The sequence below is a fragment of the Sardina pilchardus genome, chromosome 1, assembly GCF_963854185.1.
Source record: "Sardina pilchardus chromosome 1, fSarPil1.1, whole genome shotgun sequence".
Lineage (NCBI taxonomy): Eukaryota > Metazoa > Chordata > Actinopteri > Clupeiformes > Clupeidae > Sardina > Sardina pilchardus.
In genome coordinates, this window is record NC_084994.1 from 3,411,153 (window position 1) to 3,424,167 (window position 13,015).

The 13,015-nt window shown below is 42.2% G+C and overlaps 1 protein-coding gene across 1 annotated transcript in view; it reads right to left on the reverse strand.

Moving 5' to 3' along the window:
• Positions 1-7,025, reverse strand: part of LOC134081093 (NACHT, LRR and PYD domains-containing protein 3-like) — a 26,706-nt gene extending 19,681 nt beyond the window's left edge. The window contains exons 1-7 of the mRNA XM_062537548.1: positions 6,800-7,025; positions 5,426-5,565; positions 4,505-4,618; positions 4,199-4,312; positions 2,941-3,023; positions 1,299-2,606; positions 764-1,229 (exon numbers count right to left, since the gene is read on the reverse strand). Coding sequence (XP_062393532.1) covers positions 764-1,229; positions 1,299-2,606; positions 2,941-3,023; positions 4,199-4,312; positions 4,505-4,618; positions 5,426-5,541 — 2,201 coding nt within the window. The 5' untranslated portion in view covers positions 5,542-5,565; positions 6,800-7,025. The remainder of the gene's footprint in view (positions 1-763; positions 1,230-1,298; positions 2,607-2,940; positions 3,024-4,198; positions 4,313-4,504; positions 4,619-5,425; positions 5,566-6,799) is intronic.
• Between the last annotated feature and the right edge of the window lie 5,990 nt (positions 7,026-13,015).

Genomic DNA, 13,015 nt, shown 5'->3' on the forward strand with positions numbered 1-13,015 from the left:
GCCCAATCACACAAACACACTCACCCACCCACAACCCCCTGATACCTGCACAAGACTAGTGCACATGTGCAAAATTGCAAATTACTCAGTCATGCACCTACACACCTGAAAGGTTTGTAATGTTATAAGAGGACAGAATTGAACTGTATACATATAAGCAATTTCTTAACGTAAGAGGCACTTTGTGGCACACTACCAACCACAATCCTGTAGTGAAGATTTCTCAATTCTTCAAATGAAAAAATGTCCACAAGGTACATTTGCAACAGCTCATTCAAATAAAACGGTGTCATAAAAAAGTGAAGTGCATGTTCACACAAGACTATTTCACCTTTAGGCATCTTTAAAGGTTTTATACCGTCGGCCTAGATTGGTACTAGACTAGTATGGGTGAACCGGTCAGGGCAGGTCAGTCTGAAAAAGATCCCATTGACGCCTGTCTCCAACTGACTTTCAGAGACGTAATCAGCAATGAAATCAAACATACAATCTACCACATCCATTTCAGAAGTGCAGCAAGCACATCTTGTTGGTAATTATAGTTTTATGATAGCTATTTACTCAATTGTAAAGAAATAAAACAGTCCTAGATTTTTGGTGATTCAGGAACTAGAAGTCAATGGGCTCCTTTCCAGACTGAAAAATTAAAAATTCAAATTTGCTAACAGGTTAGTCTGGGTTCATCCCGGGTGGTAGTAGACTAGTGACTTCAACATTATATTGAGTCACTATAATTAGCACAGTCTCGCTATCAGAAACTCACCGTGCCTTTCTGCAGCACCTCACAGCTGGGAGCAGTCTCCTGCGTCCCTCATCTGATGTGTTGTATTTCTTCAGCTCAATCTCATCCAGCACGTCCTCAGACATCAGAAGCATGTGGGCCAGTGCTGAACAGTGGGCAGGAGATAACTTCTGTTTGATGTTCTTTGGTGATGACAAGAATGTCTGAATCTCTTTGTGCATGGAATCATCATTCATTTCAAATAAGCAGTGGAAAAGATTGATGCATCGTTCAGGAGAGAGACCTTCTCTGTTGAGCTTCTTCATGTACTGACATGTTTCCTTGATACTATAAGAACTGTTGTGTGTGTTGCTCAGTAGACCTTGCAGAAGTGTGTGATTTCTCTCCACAGAAATGCCCATAAGGAAGCGAAGGAAGAGATCCAGGTGTCCGTTCTGGCTCTCCAAAGCCTTATCAACTGCACTCTTCAGTAAAACATGTAAGTTTTCTTTTAATCCTAGTGCTGATTGAAGAGAAGATAAAAATGATGGATTGAGTTCATCTCTTTCCTTTTCACCGAGGAAGCATTTCAATGCCTCAAAGTTCTTAGCCAAATACGAGTGAAACACAAACACAGCTGCCAGAAACTCCTGGACACTCAGATGCACAAAGCAGTAGACCTTCTTCTTTTGAGATTCCACAGTTTCTGTCTTGAAGATCTCAGTGCACATGCCAGAGTACACTGAAGCTTCATTGACATCAATACCACACTCTCTCAGGTCTTCCTCATAAAACATGAGGTTGCCATTCTCTAGATTCTTGAAAGCCAGTTCTGCCAGCTTCAGTAAAATGATCCTCTGAGATTCCAGAAGTTTCTTTGCATCTGTTTCTGATACACTCTGATACTTCTGATCCTTTCTTGTGGTTTGGATTAGCAAGAAGTGTATGAACATCTCAGTCAGCGTTTTGGGAATGTCTTTGATGTTTTTCCTTTCCAGCATCTGCTGAAGTACAGTAGCTGCAATCCAACAAAAGACTGGAATGTGGCACATAATGTGGAGACTCCTGGATGTCTGAATGTGTGAGATGATTTTGTTGGCCTGACTCTCATCTCTGATTCTCTTCCTGAAGTACTCTTCCTTCTGTGGATCATTGAATCCTCGTACTTCTGTTACCTGGTTGATGAACTGATCAGGAATCTGACTGGCTGCAGCTGGTCTTGAGGTTATCCAGATGAGTGCAGAGGGAAGCAGAGTTCCCTGAATGAGGCTCGTTATCAGAACATCCACTGATGATGTTTGTTTCACATCAGACAACGTACTGTACTGCTCTAGGTCCAGAGTCAACCGACTCTCATCCAAACCATCAAAGATGAACACAACCTGACAGTCTTTATATCCTTCATCATTCAGCTCCTTCAACTCAGGGTGGAAGTCAAGCAGGAGCCTGTGAAGACTATACTGATCACCCTTGACCAAATTCAGCTCACGGAAAGGAAGGGGAAACATAAAATCTACATCCTGATTGGCTACCCCATCTGTCCAATCGAGAATGAACTTCTGAACTGAGACAGTTTTTCCAATACCAGCAACACCTTTGGTCATCACAGTTCTGATGTGCTTCTCCTGTCCAGGTAAGGGCTTGAAGATGTCGTTGCAGTTGATTGGTATATCTTCTGTGGATTGAGATCTGGACGCTGACTCTACCTGCCAAACCTCATGTTCCTTATTCACCCCTTCACTCTCTCCTCCTGTTATGTAGAGCTCTGTGTAGATCTTATTGAGGAGTATCTCAGCTCCTGGTTTGATGATGCCTTCAGAGATGTTCTCAAACCTCCTCTTCAGACTGGCTTTGTGATTCTTTATAACTCTCCTCAGGTCCTCATCTGTTTAAAAATGACAAAAACAAGTCATTAATCATCATAAAAGTCAATAATAAAAAAGATTCATATACTCATGAACTCACTACAAATAGACAGAGAGAGAGAGAGAGAAAAAGAGACCACCTGCAAAGTGGTTCTGTGTGTGTGTGTTTGTGTGTGTGTGTGTGTGTGTGTGTTTGTCTGCATGGGATCAAGTCAGAAGTCGGTCTGTCCGGTCAATAGTCCCGCATTTACTTCAATAAAATAAGCACAATACTGAAATTTAGGCCCTGAGATCAGTTTGATACCATTACTTTACTTTTCAGAAAACCTGATGAAATCCAAAATATAAACTCACCTAGTTCCCTCTTTCTGCCTGGTGTATGTCCAGTGTGCTGGTGTCTCCTGGGTCCTAGAGCCTGGGTCAGATCAACCCTTAACCTGCAGGGACATCAGAATAGAGATTTAAAGGATCCATTGCACAAAAGACAGAAGGACCAGACCAATACTACATTTGAATAATAAGTTAGAATTGGAATTTCATTTATTCACCAATCTTGATCCAGCTGTCAAGCTTTATTGACCATCTTTAATTCAGACATTAGAACTAAAACACAACGCAACCACTAGACAATCCAACAGATGCAAAGCTATGAGCTTTTGCATTCACTTTTAATGTTGGGTCAGTGTCTGTCTGTGTCTGTAGAATTACATGTGACTGACATGTATGTCTACAGACTAGGGTTGTTAATGAATAATCGAATATCGAATAATGTTTGTTAAGAATTTATTCGACTAAAATAAATGCCTAATGAATAATCGTCTTAGTCTCACGCAATATGAGAACAGCAACATTTTCCGGTATTTTGCGCGCATGACAAAAACAAGCAGAGATGAAGCGAGCGAGGAAAAGTGCTGGACCTCTTCTTTATTTAGGGGCTCATGGGAACGGGGTACCTAGTAAAACGTAAGCAGGAAGTGTTGTGGTTAGAACAACGTGAAGTGCGAGAGTTAGAGAAGTGTGTGTTATGTTAATGAATGCGGGAGAACTGTTTTGTGAAGCATCTCCATGTTAAACGAAAAGAAGCCTATTAAACTGGTATTCCGAGACATCAAGCCTCTTAATTGTTTCATCACCAATATACCAGTAGGATAACCCGTGTTTGAACGATTACCTCGCAAGCTGCCGGCAAGTGAAGTTGAAAGTGATAAGATAACGGGCCGACCGGCAAGGTAACAAAATGTTCATCCGACCATAAACGAAACCAGCACCGGAGAGGACCAGTGAGCGTTGCAATCGCTAGCCTACATGTTCAAATAGGACATACGTCGGATGGCATAATGCCCTGTAAAATAAAGTTTACAACTTGTTGTAAACAACTTATCTCTTGATAAAGGTTTTTTTCTCTTTTTTTTTAATATCATCGTTAATATCAATTGTGTGCGTGTTGGACATGTGGGAGTGATGGGTGGGGGCAAATGTTTACACGGCTCTGAATGCCATGTGACGTCATGATTTAGCAAATAATCGATTAATTGTTCAATAACGTTATGATTAGTCGAACATGAAAATTCATCTAAAGTCCCAACCCTACTACAGACTGATAACTACTCACTCTAGACCTGATGGAACAGTTTCACTGCTGAAGAGGGGAGGATCACCCATGGACCGATCACTCTTCATGGACACACAGCTGGGTACTGGAGATGGAGGTCTGTGTGTCTGTGGGCTGGTTACATAAGGAGACACAAGAAACTGATCAACATCAACTCATTGAGTAAATAAGCATAATTATGTTGTAATTATGTAATTATGTATTTCCACAGTGTGTGTGTGTGTGTGTGTGTGTGTGGTATTGTGTGTTAATAACATTTCTAAATGGCGTGTAGCCTATAAAAACTACAGACTGATAACTACTCACTCTAGACCTGATGGAACTGGTTCACTGCTGAAGTTGGGCATATCACCCTTGGACCGATCACTCTTCATGGACACACAGCTGGGCACTGGAGATGGAGGTCTCTGTGTCTGTGGGCTGGTTACATAAGGAGACACAATAAACTTATTAACATCAACTCACTGAGTAAATAAGCATATGTTGTTGTTTTATTAAAATACACATGGTGTCCATCCTTAGAGGAGCAGGTTACAACTTTCACTTTGACACTGATGAGAAGCTATGAGTTCTTAAATGTACTTTTCTTAACTCATCTTATTTCTTAAATGTGTGTGTGTGTGTGTGTGTGTGTGTGTGTGTGTGTGTGTGTGTGTGTGTGTGGGTGTGGGTGTGTGTGTGTGTGTGTGTGTGTGTGTGTGTGTGTGTGTGTTGCTAATATAAGCTGGATGTCAGGTGACACATAAATCATCAGTGACATTTTTTTTGTTAGAATAGCAAGACTCTCAGAATACAGTTTGTCTATTTGTCTGTACAGAATCTGAGCAATACAATTCCACATTACATTTCAATGAAAACACCACTAGCATTTTGGTGGGGATCTGCAGCACTACACACACACACACACACACACACACACACACACACACACACACACACACACACACACACACACACACAAACACACACAACTCCAAAAGGTTCACAGCAGTGTAGGCAACTTGCAGTGATGGTATTATCAGTCTAATGTCCACTATTGCTGTTGAATTCTCTTTCTACTGCTGCTCCCATGAACATGTGGATTCATTTGTGCAGTTTACAAGTTTACTGCCAACACAGACAGGCACCAAATGATTCCAAACACAGACAATGAGGCACCAATGCACCAGAGAACAGAGAGGGTGTGGGGGCAGCTATGATGTGTACTGCATCTGTGGATTCACTTACCCTCCATCAGAGTGTGTTGCTTTGCTGCTTTGTTGCACACAGCTGTGTGCTGCAGACTCTGGTCTGGGTGTTTTACTGGGACCTGCAGCCTCCTCTCTCTCCTGAGAGACACTCATCCTAGCAGCAGTGGGAGAGTCTCTCTGGGAATGGACATGAGACATACGCAGCTTTACGTCTTGTGTAATGGGTCACCACATACTGTAGATTATAGCTGTAGCTAAACATGAACCGCTATCTTTGTTTTTAGCACTCTGATAAGACGAAGACACACAACAAGTATAAAATGATGAAAGAAGCTTAACAACATGAAATAGTGGACTGATTTGTCAAGGGCTTTCGAGGGTAGGCTGTTATGATGGAGCCCTCTTAGAAGACCCAGGCTGTGTAAGAGATCAAGGCAGTGTGTTTAAACTGATGTGTTAATATGTAGTTAGGGATCAAGGCAGTGTGTTTAAGATGATGTGTTAATGTGTAAGGGATCAAGGCAGTGTGTTTAAACTGATGTGTTAATGTGTAAGAGATCAAGGCAGTGTGTTTAAACTGATGTGTTAATGTGTAAGGGATCAAGGCAGTGTGTTTAAACTGACGTGTTAATGTGTAAGGGATCAAACTGATGTCTTAATGTGTAAGGCAGTGTGCTTAAAACTGATATCTTACTCCGCTACAATGACTTTCCACTGACAATTCAGTGCTTCCACAATGTCTCATTTAATTCTACTTTTCCTCATTTGCCTTAGTGCTGCCTTCGTTATTCTACTAAAACGGCAGGAGGCCCTGCTACCCTTTGGTTTGACACTTTCACATGAGCGTCAGGCAAATCATCTTTAGTTTAAGCCAATCAAATGACAGCATATCTAAAGTGGTTTTACTGGAGATGTAGGCGCACTTTAAGAGGATACATCGGAAGGAACAACTTCACAACCAAAACAAAACGAATGACTTCGCTAAAGGGGCAATTTCGTCATCCCAAAGTACTGTTCATATGGCCAATATGTTAAACCTAAGCCCTTGCTGGCCATATGGTTGCGCCCGTAGTAACCTATAGCCAGTTCTGCACCATGATTGTGGGCTTGATTCCCTAATCTGGCCCTGGAAAAGGAGTAGGCTAACTCAATATATCATGTTACAGCGGAGTTAGATTAACCACTATAATTTATTCAGTAGCCTATAGGTTTATAGGCCTATGTGATGTTAGCAAGTCCGCATTAATGGTTTGCTAGGGCAAGGCCAGGCCTACCCTATAAAGGCGGAAATGACCGTCGAAAACCTTCAAGTTCATGCAATGAAATTCTAATATGTTTATTCCAAATATTCCACAAACCGAAAACATAAAGTGAATGACAACATGAAGATATTAAAAAATGAGTTTCTTACCTTAGGCTACAAACAGTGTGCCCTCGATACAAAACAATAAAGTTACAGACGCGTCACGGAGTCAGACTATTTACTTTCGCTTTTACTTCAGAGGTTCTCCCCGTGTGAAAGCGATTTTTAATCATAACTTAAATAGAATGTATGGCAAGCCAGGCATCCACTAAGATAGTCCGGGAGTCTCCCGCATATTGATAGCGGCTCCCTGATGCCCGCAAATTACTTCAAATCTCCCGGAATCTAGCGAGCGAGCGAGCAAGAGCTCGCACACAAGACAACTCTGTGCTTCACATCGCGTGAGCACCTGTGCACGCCAGAGAAGGAGGGGGAGCTAGACTGTGCGTGTGCGTACGTGCCTCATCATGAATCATCCTGATTGGCCTGTTTCGGTAAGTCAACCAATACATTTTCAGTGTGGGCGGGCTTTTAGCTCATCTTCCGAACCAAATTAATCACTCCAGTGTATCTGGGAACAGGAGCGCCAAATTCGGGATACCTCCCTTAAATTCCTTTGTGCAGGTTCGGGAGGTCTGCGTAAGTGAAGGGAAGGCAGAAAAGGTTTGCACTCTAAAAAAATAGACATAAATTGCTGAATAAGATTTTACTGAGCAGACGTTTCAGCCATTAAGCTATTCTCAATGCTCGCAGGTCTGCGAATAGGCTCAATTGATTCCAGTTAGAAACATTGAATTGCAGACAAACTGGGGCAACATTCTGTGCCAATATAATATGTGACTTTTAAAAGGCTGTCCTGTGTGCATTTAGCCGATATGCCTACTGCAGTGAGGAATAGCCGACCTTCACAAAGATTAAATGCAACTTTAAACAGGGCATTAATTATCTCATATGAAAAAAAGATTAGAAACACTGTCAATGGGAAGATAACCTATAGTCACAGAATAACTAGAGCTGAAAATAATGAAATAATGTTTTATTATTATCTAAGCTAGTATTGTTTGAACACGAAGACTCCCTAAAACACCATAGCTTAAGTTTAAAATTGTGCACATTTCTAATAAATTCAGGATTATGCACATAATGTACAGTAGGCTACTATTCTACACACATCAACTGATGAAGAACCAAGGCCATGTGAACTAACGGTTCTAAGTTCATGCCATCAGAATGTAGAATGCTACGGTGATGTCCAACTAGTTCTCCATTCAGAATGTAATGCTACAGTGATGTCCAACTAGTGCATTCAGAATGTAATGCTACAGTGATGTCCAACTAGTGCATTCAGAATGTAGAATGCTACAGTGATGTCCAACTAGTACATTCAGAATGTAGAATGCTACAGTGATGTCCAACTCAGAGCCATATAGATACTAAACTTAAACAAAGTGACCTGTCTTCGAGACACTGTTCAAGGTAATTGTTTGGTAGATCTACAACCAGAGAATGTCTAATAAGGTCTCTGGTACAACGATAAATGACATACACATTTCTCAATTAATCTGCCGTCTTGGATTTGTAGGCTACAGAAATTACATTCTCGTAAAAGGGCAGAAAAAGGCCACCTTCCGATATTTAACAGCTTACGGATTATATTGATGTAATTGTAGGATAACTAAAAATGTTACACAATAATTACATTGTGTTATAAACGTTGCACAATAATGGATTTATTGACTTTTATTACCCAAAGTCGTGGCTCTGTCTCTCAATATTGAAACGTGCTCAATGCATTCTAAATCAATTGTCAATCATATCCCGGGAACTTTTTGAAGCTCACATGAACCATGTGACCTTAATGAATTTTGAGCACCCGTTGTAGCAACTCTGTACCTATATGTGGCCAAGCTCACACCAGCACACAGTAGAGGAGCTCAATGAGTGTGGAGTTAGTGATCTGGCACAGGGACACATAGAGTCTGAGTAGCCAATGAGTGTGGAGTTAGTGATCTGGCACAGGGACACATAGAGTCTGAGTAGCCAATGAGTGTGGAGTTAGTGATCTGGCACAGGGACACATAGAGTCTGAGTAGCCAATGAGTGTGGAGTTAGTGATCTGGCACAGGGACACATAGAGTCTGAGTAGCCAATGAGTGTGGAGTTAGTGATCTGGCACAGGGACACATAGAGTCTGAGTAGCCAATGAGTGTGGAGTTAGTGATCTGGCACAGGGACACATAGAGTCTGAGTAGCCAATGAGTGTGGAGTTAGTGATCTGGCACAGGGACACATAGAGTCTGAGTAGCCAATGAGTGTGGAGTTAGTGATCTGGCACAGGGACACATAGAGTCTGAGTAGCCAATGAGTGTGGAGTTAGTGATCTGGCACAGGGACACATAGAGTCTGAGTAGCCAATGAGTGTGGAGTTATTGATCTGGCACAGGGACACCTAGAGTCTGAGTAGTCAAGCTCACACCAGCACACAGTAGAGGAGCTCAATGAGTGTGGAGTGGAGTGTGTGCAGGTGTGTGTGTGTGTGTGTGTGTGTGTGTGTGTGTGTGTGTGTGTGTGTGTGTGTGGAGTGGAGTGTGTGCAGGTGTGTGTGTGTGTGTGTGTGTGTGGAGTGGAGCGTGTGCAGGTGTGTGTGTGTGTGTCCTGATGTTCTCCCTCTCCTCTCAGTGTTAGTGTTCCGTGTGTGTGTGTGTGTGTGTGTGTGTGTGTGTGTGTGTGTGTGTGTGGAGTGGAGCGTGTGCAGGTGTGTGTGTGTGTGTGTGTCCTGATGTTCTCCCTCTCCTCTCAGTGTTAGTGTTCCGTGTGTGTGTGTGAGAGTGTGTGTGTGTGTGTGTGTGTGGAGTGGAGCGTGTGCAGGTGTGTGTGTGTGTGTTTGTGTGTGTGTGTGTGTGTGTGTGTGTGTGTGAGAGTGTGTGTTCTCCCTCTCAGTGTTGAGTACAGCACAGCTATATGAGTCTCATACTCACGTGTGTGTGTGTGTGTGTGTGTGTGTGTGTGCACACATTTCATAGTAAACTTATGTTATTCCCTTAACTAAGACGAGTTGATACATACCTCTCATGTCTCAATGCGTTTCATATTAAACTTAACCGCTCACATAAAGTAAGAAAACTTGACTTTGGCCCATTATATCTCCACTTTAATAATACCAATCACTAAAGTGTTTTATATCATTTTCATCGTTTATTAGTCACCTTTGCAAATGAGGTACAGCTTGTAAGCATTGGGCTCCAATGGAATGAGCAACACAAGCAAACGTGTAAGTAGTGTCAACGAAAAATGTGCCAAAATGGCCTGTTATGCTGTTGGAATTCACCTTTGTTACTTCAAGCATTGACGATTGCACTCTTCCACAGAAATGAGGAAAACAAAACATGTTAGGCATACATCCGTTCATTTTATACTCAGTGTCAGGGTCCTCAGTAGCGTGTAGAGGATCCATATGCAGCCACAACAGCCCCCATAGAGCTGGGATCATCAGAGAGTACCTCCAGAATTTGGGAGTGGAGAGGATGGAATGGCCTTCCCAATTGATGTTGGAGTGCTGACATTACTGCACTGAGTCCAAGTATCCAACACACTCTTAAAGCTGCTGGGTTCAAAATAACCCACAAATAACCCAAGTGCTGAGTCATATAAGGATAAATATATTAACCCTGCCCTCAACCGACCCAGCACTGGGTTCTATTAACCCAGCATTTTTAGTTATTATTTCTGCCCAGCAGCTGGGTAAAACGACTACTTTGCTGGGTTAAAGCTACCAATAAGTGGGTTGAAAATTGGGTTAACATTATTCTTGGACCAGCACCAATTATAATGGGTGCTTTTTATTTAAATCATCATTACCAATGTTGCATTGCTTATGAAATAAACAAAAGATTCAGATTTTAATTATTCTTTTATTGATATTTTTATTGACATGAAATTTATTTTTTCACACAGTTAAATTCAAATAACATGGTTAAGTAAAAGTACATACAGACGAAAAGTATGTGAACCCATGCTAAAGTTCACTGCATGAAACTATGTTTTGGAAATGGATCTTAATGTATGCTTTAATTTTCTTTGTGAACATATAATGTATCATAAATAATAAATGTTCTTCATTAACATACAGGGGGCATAAGTATACACTATGATTTCTATTTCTAAAGGCCAGTTATTTCATGGATCCGTGTGTATGTTTGTGTCTGTGTGCATGTGTAGCTGTGTGTGTGTGTGGAGGTAGAACTGGGGCGTCACACCTCCCCCCTAAAAAAACAGAGGCCCATAGAGATGGTGTGTGTGTGTGTGTGTGTGTGTGTGTGTGTGTGTGTGTGTGTGTGTGTGTGTGTGTGTGTGTGTGTGTGTGTGTGTGTGTGTGTGTGTGTGTGTGTGTGTGTGTGTGTGCGTGCGTGCGTGCTGTGAGTGTGTTTGTGTGTGTGTGTGTGTGTGTGTGAGAGTGTGAGAGTGTGAGTGTGTGTGTGTGTGTGTGTGTGTGTGTGTGTGTGTGTGTGTGTGTGTGTGTGGAGGTAGAGCCGGGGCGTCACACCTCCCCCCTACCAAGACAGAGGCCCATAGAGATGGTGTGTGTGTGTGTGTGTGTGTGTGTGAGAGGGAGTGAGAGAGAGTGAGAGAGAGAGAGAGAGAGAGAGAGTGTGTGTGAGTGTGTGTGTGTGAGAGAGAGAGAGAGAGAGAGAGAGTGTGTGAGAGAGTCTTGTCGTGTCCACCAGGAGTGAGTTTGTGCATGCTCCCCCCACATCACCATTCTGGATAGACCAGCATCACCAAACGCCTGCAGACATTCAGAAGACCAGTCACACTTAACACAACTCTTAAGCACATTAGCATTCTCAAACAGACATTCAGAAGATCACTCACACTTAACACAACTCTTAAGCATATTAGCATTCTCAAACAGACATTCAGAAGACCAGTCACACTTAACACAACTCTTGAGCACATTAGCATTCTCAAACAGACATTCAGAAGACCAGCCACACTTAACACAACTATTGAGCACATTAGCATTCTCAAACAGACATTCAGAAGACCAGCCACACTTAACACAACTCTTGAGCACATTAGCATTCTCAAACAGACATTCAGAAGACCAGCCACACTTAACACAACTCTTGAGCACATTAGCATTCTCAAACAGACATTCAGAAGACCAGCCACACTTAACACAACTATTGAGCACATTAGCATTCTCAAACAGACATTCAGAAGACCAGCCACACTTAACACAACTCTTGAGCACATTAGCATTCTCAAACAGACATTCAGAAGACCAGCCACACTTAACACAACTCTTGAGCACATTAGCATTCTCAAACAGACATTCAGAAGACCAGCCACACTTAACACAACTCTTGAGCACATTAGCATTCTCAAACGACACTGTATTGGCAGCTGAGATGTGCTTGGCTTCTTTGACAAGTTGTCCAAAAAGAAATGTAAGTTGTACCTTTTGCAGTTGATGAATGAAATGGATGTCAAGCAGGGCAGGTGAGCAGCAGGCAAGAATGATGGCAGGCAGGTAGACAAGCAGGTGAGTGAAGGCAGGCAGGCAAGCAGTTGGTAGTTGAGTAACAAAACAATTGAATCCAGTAATCCGAACAGTGATGAGTGGTTGAAAAAAGGCAAAAACTTAACATAAAAAACAAACAATTCTAACTAGAAATGGTTCCTACAGACACATTACAACAAAAACTTCTGTAATAGCCAATCATCCCCAAAAAACACATCAAAGTGAAGTGTTACTTGACCTTTGAACCTTTCAACAAATTAAATGTACAGCCTGGTGCTGCACGTGTAGAAAACCTGACGGTCCACATACACTCCTACTCTCCTGGAGTCTGCGTGGGGGAACGGGTAGGACAGTCTCTTTTCCATTGTGCCATTGTGCCAGGTGACCTACAATTGTGTATTTGTAGGTCATGTGATCTAGATCAGAGACACTGATGAGTCAGTATTAACATAAAACACTGCTATGCCAAAACTAGAATGGTTTAAGGCAATCGGTTTCCACGCAATGATCTAGTAATGACAACTAATTTGGGTTTAGAGTGCCAGGTGACCAATTGTGTATTTGTAGGTCATGTGATCTAGATCAGAGGCACTGAGTGCAGTGTTTTATGATAACATAAAACACTGCACTATAGGGGCTCACTAGTGAATGTGGTGGTGAACGTGTGCAGGTGTGTGAGAGTATCAGAGGTACAGTTCAGACTCCAGGCCTTGGCAGAGCCTCCGATATATGTGTGTGTGTGTGTGTGTGTGTGTGTGTGTGTGTGTGTGTGTCTCACAGTGTAAGGTCTAGCACAGGGG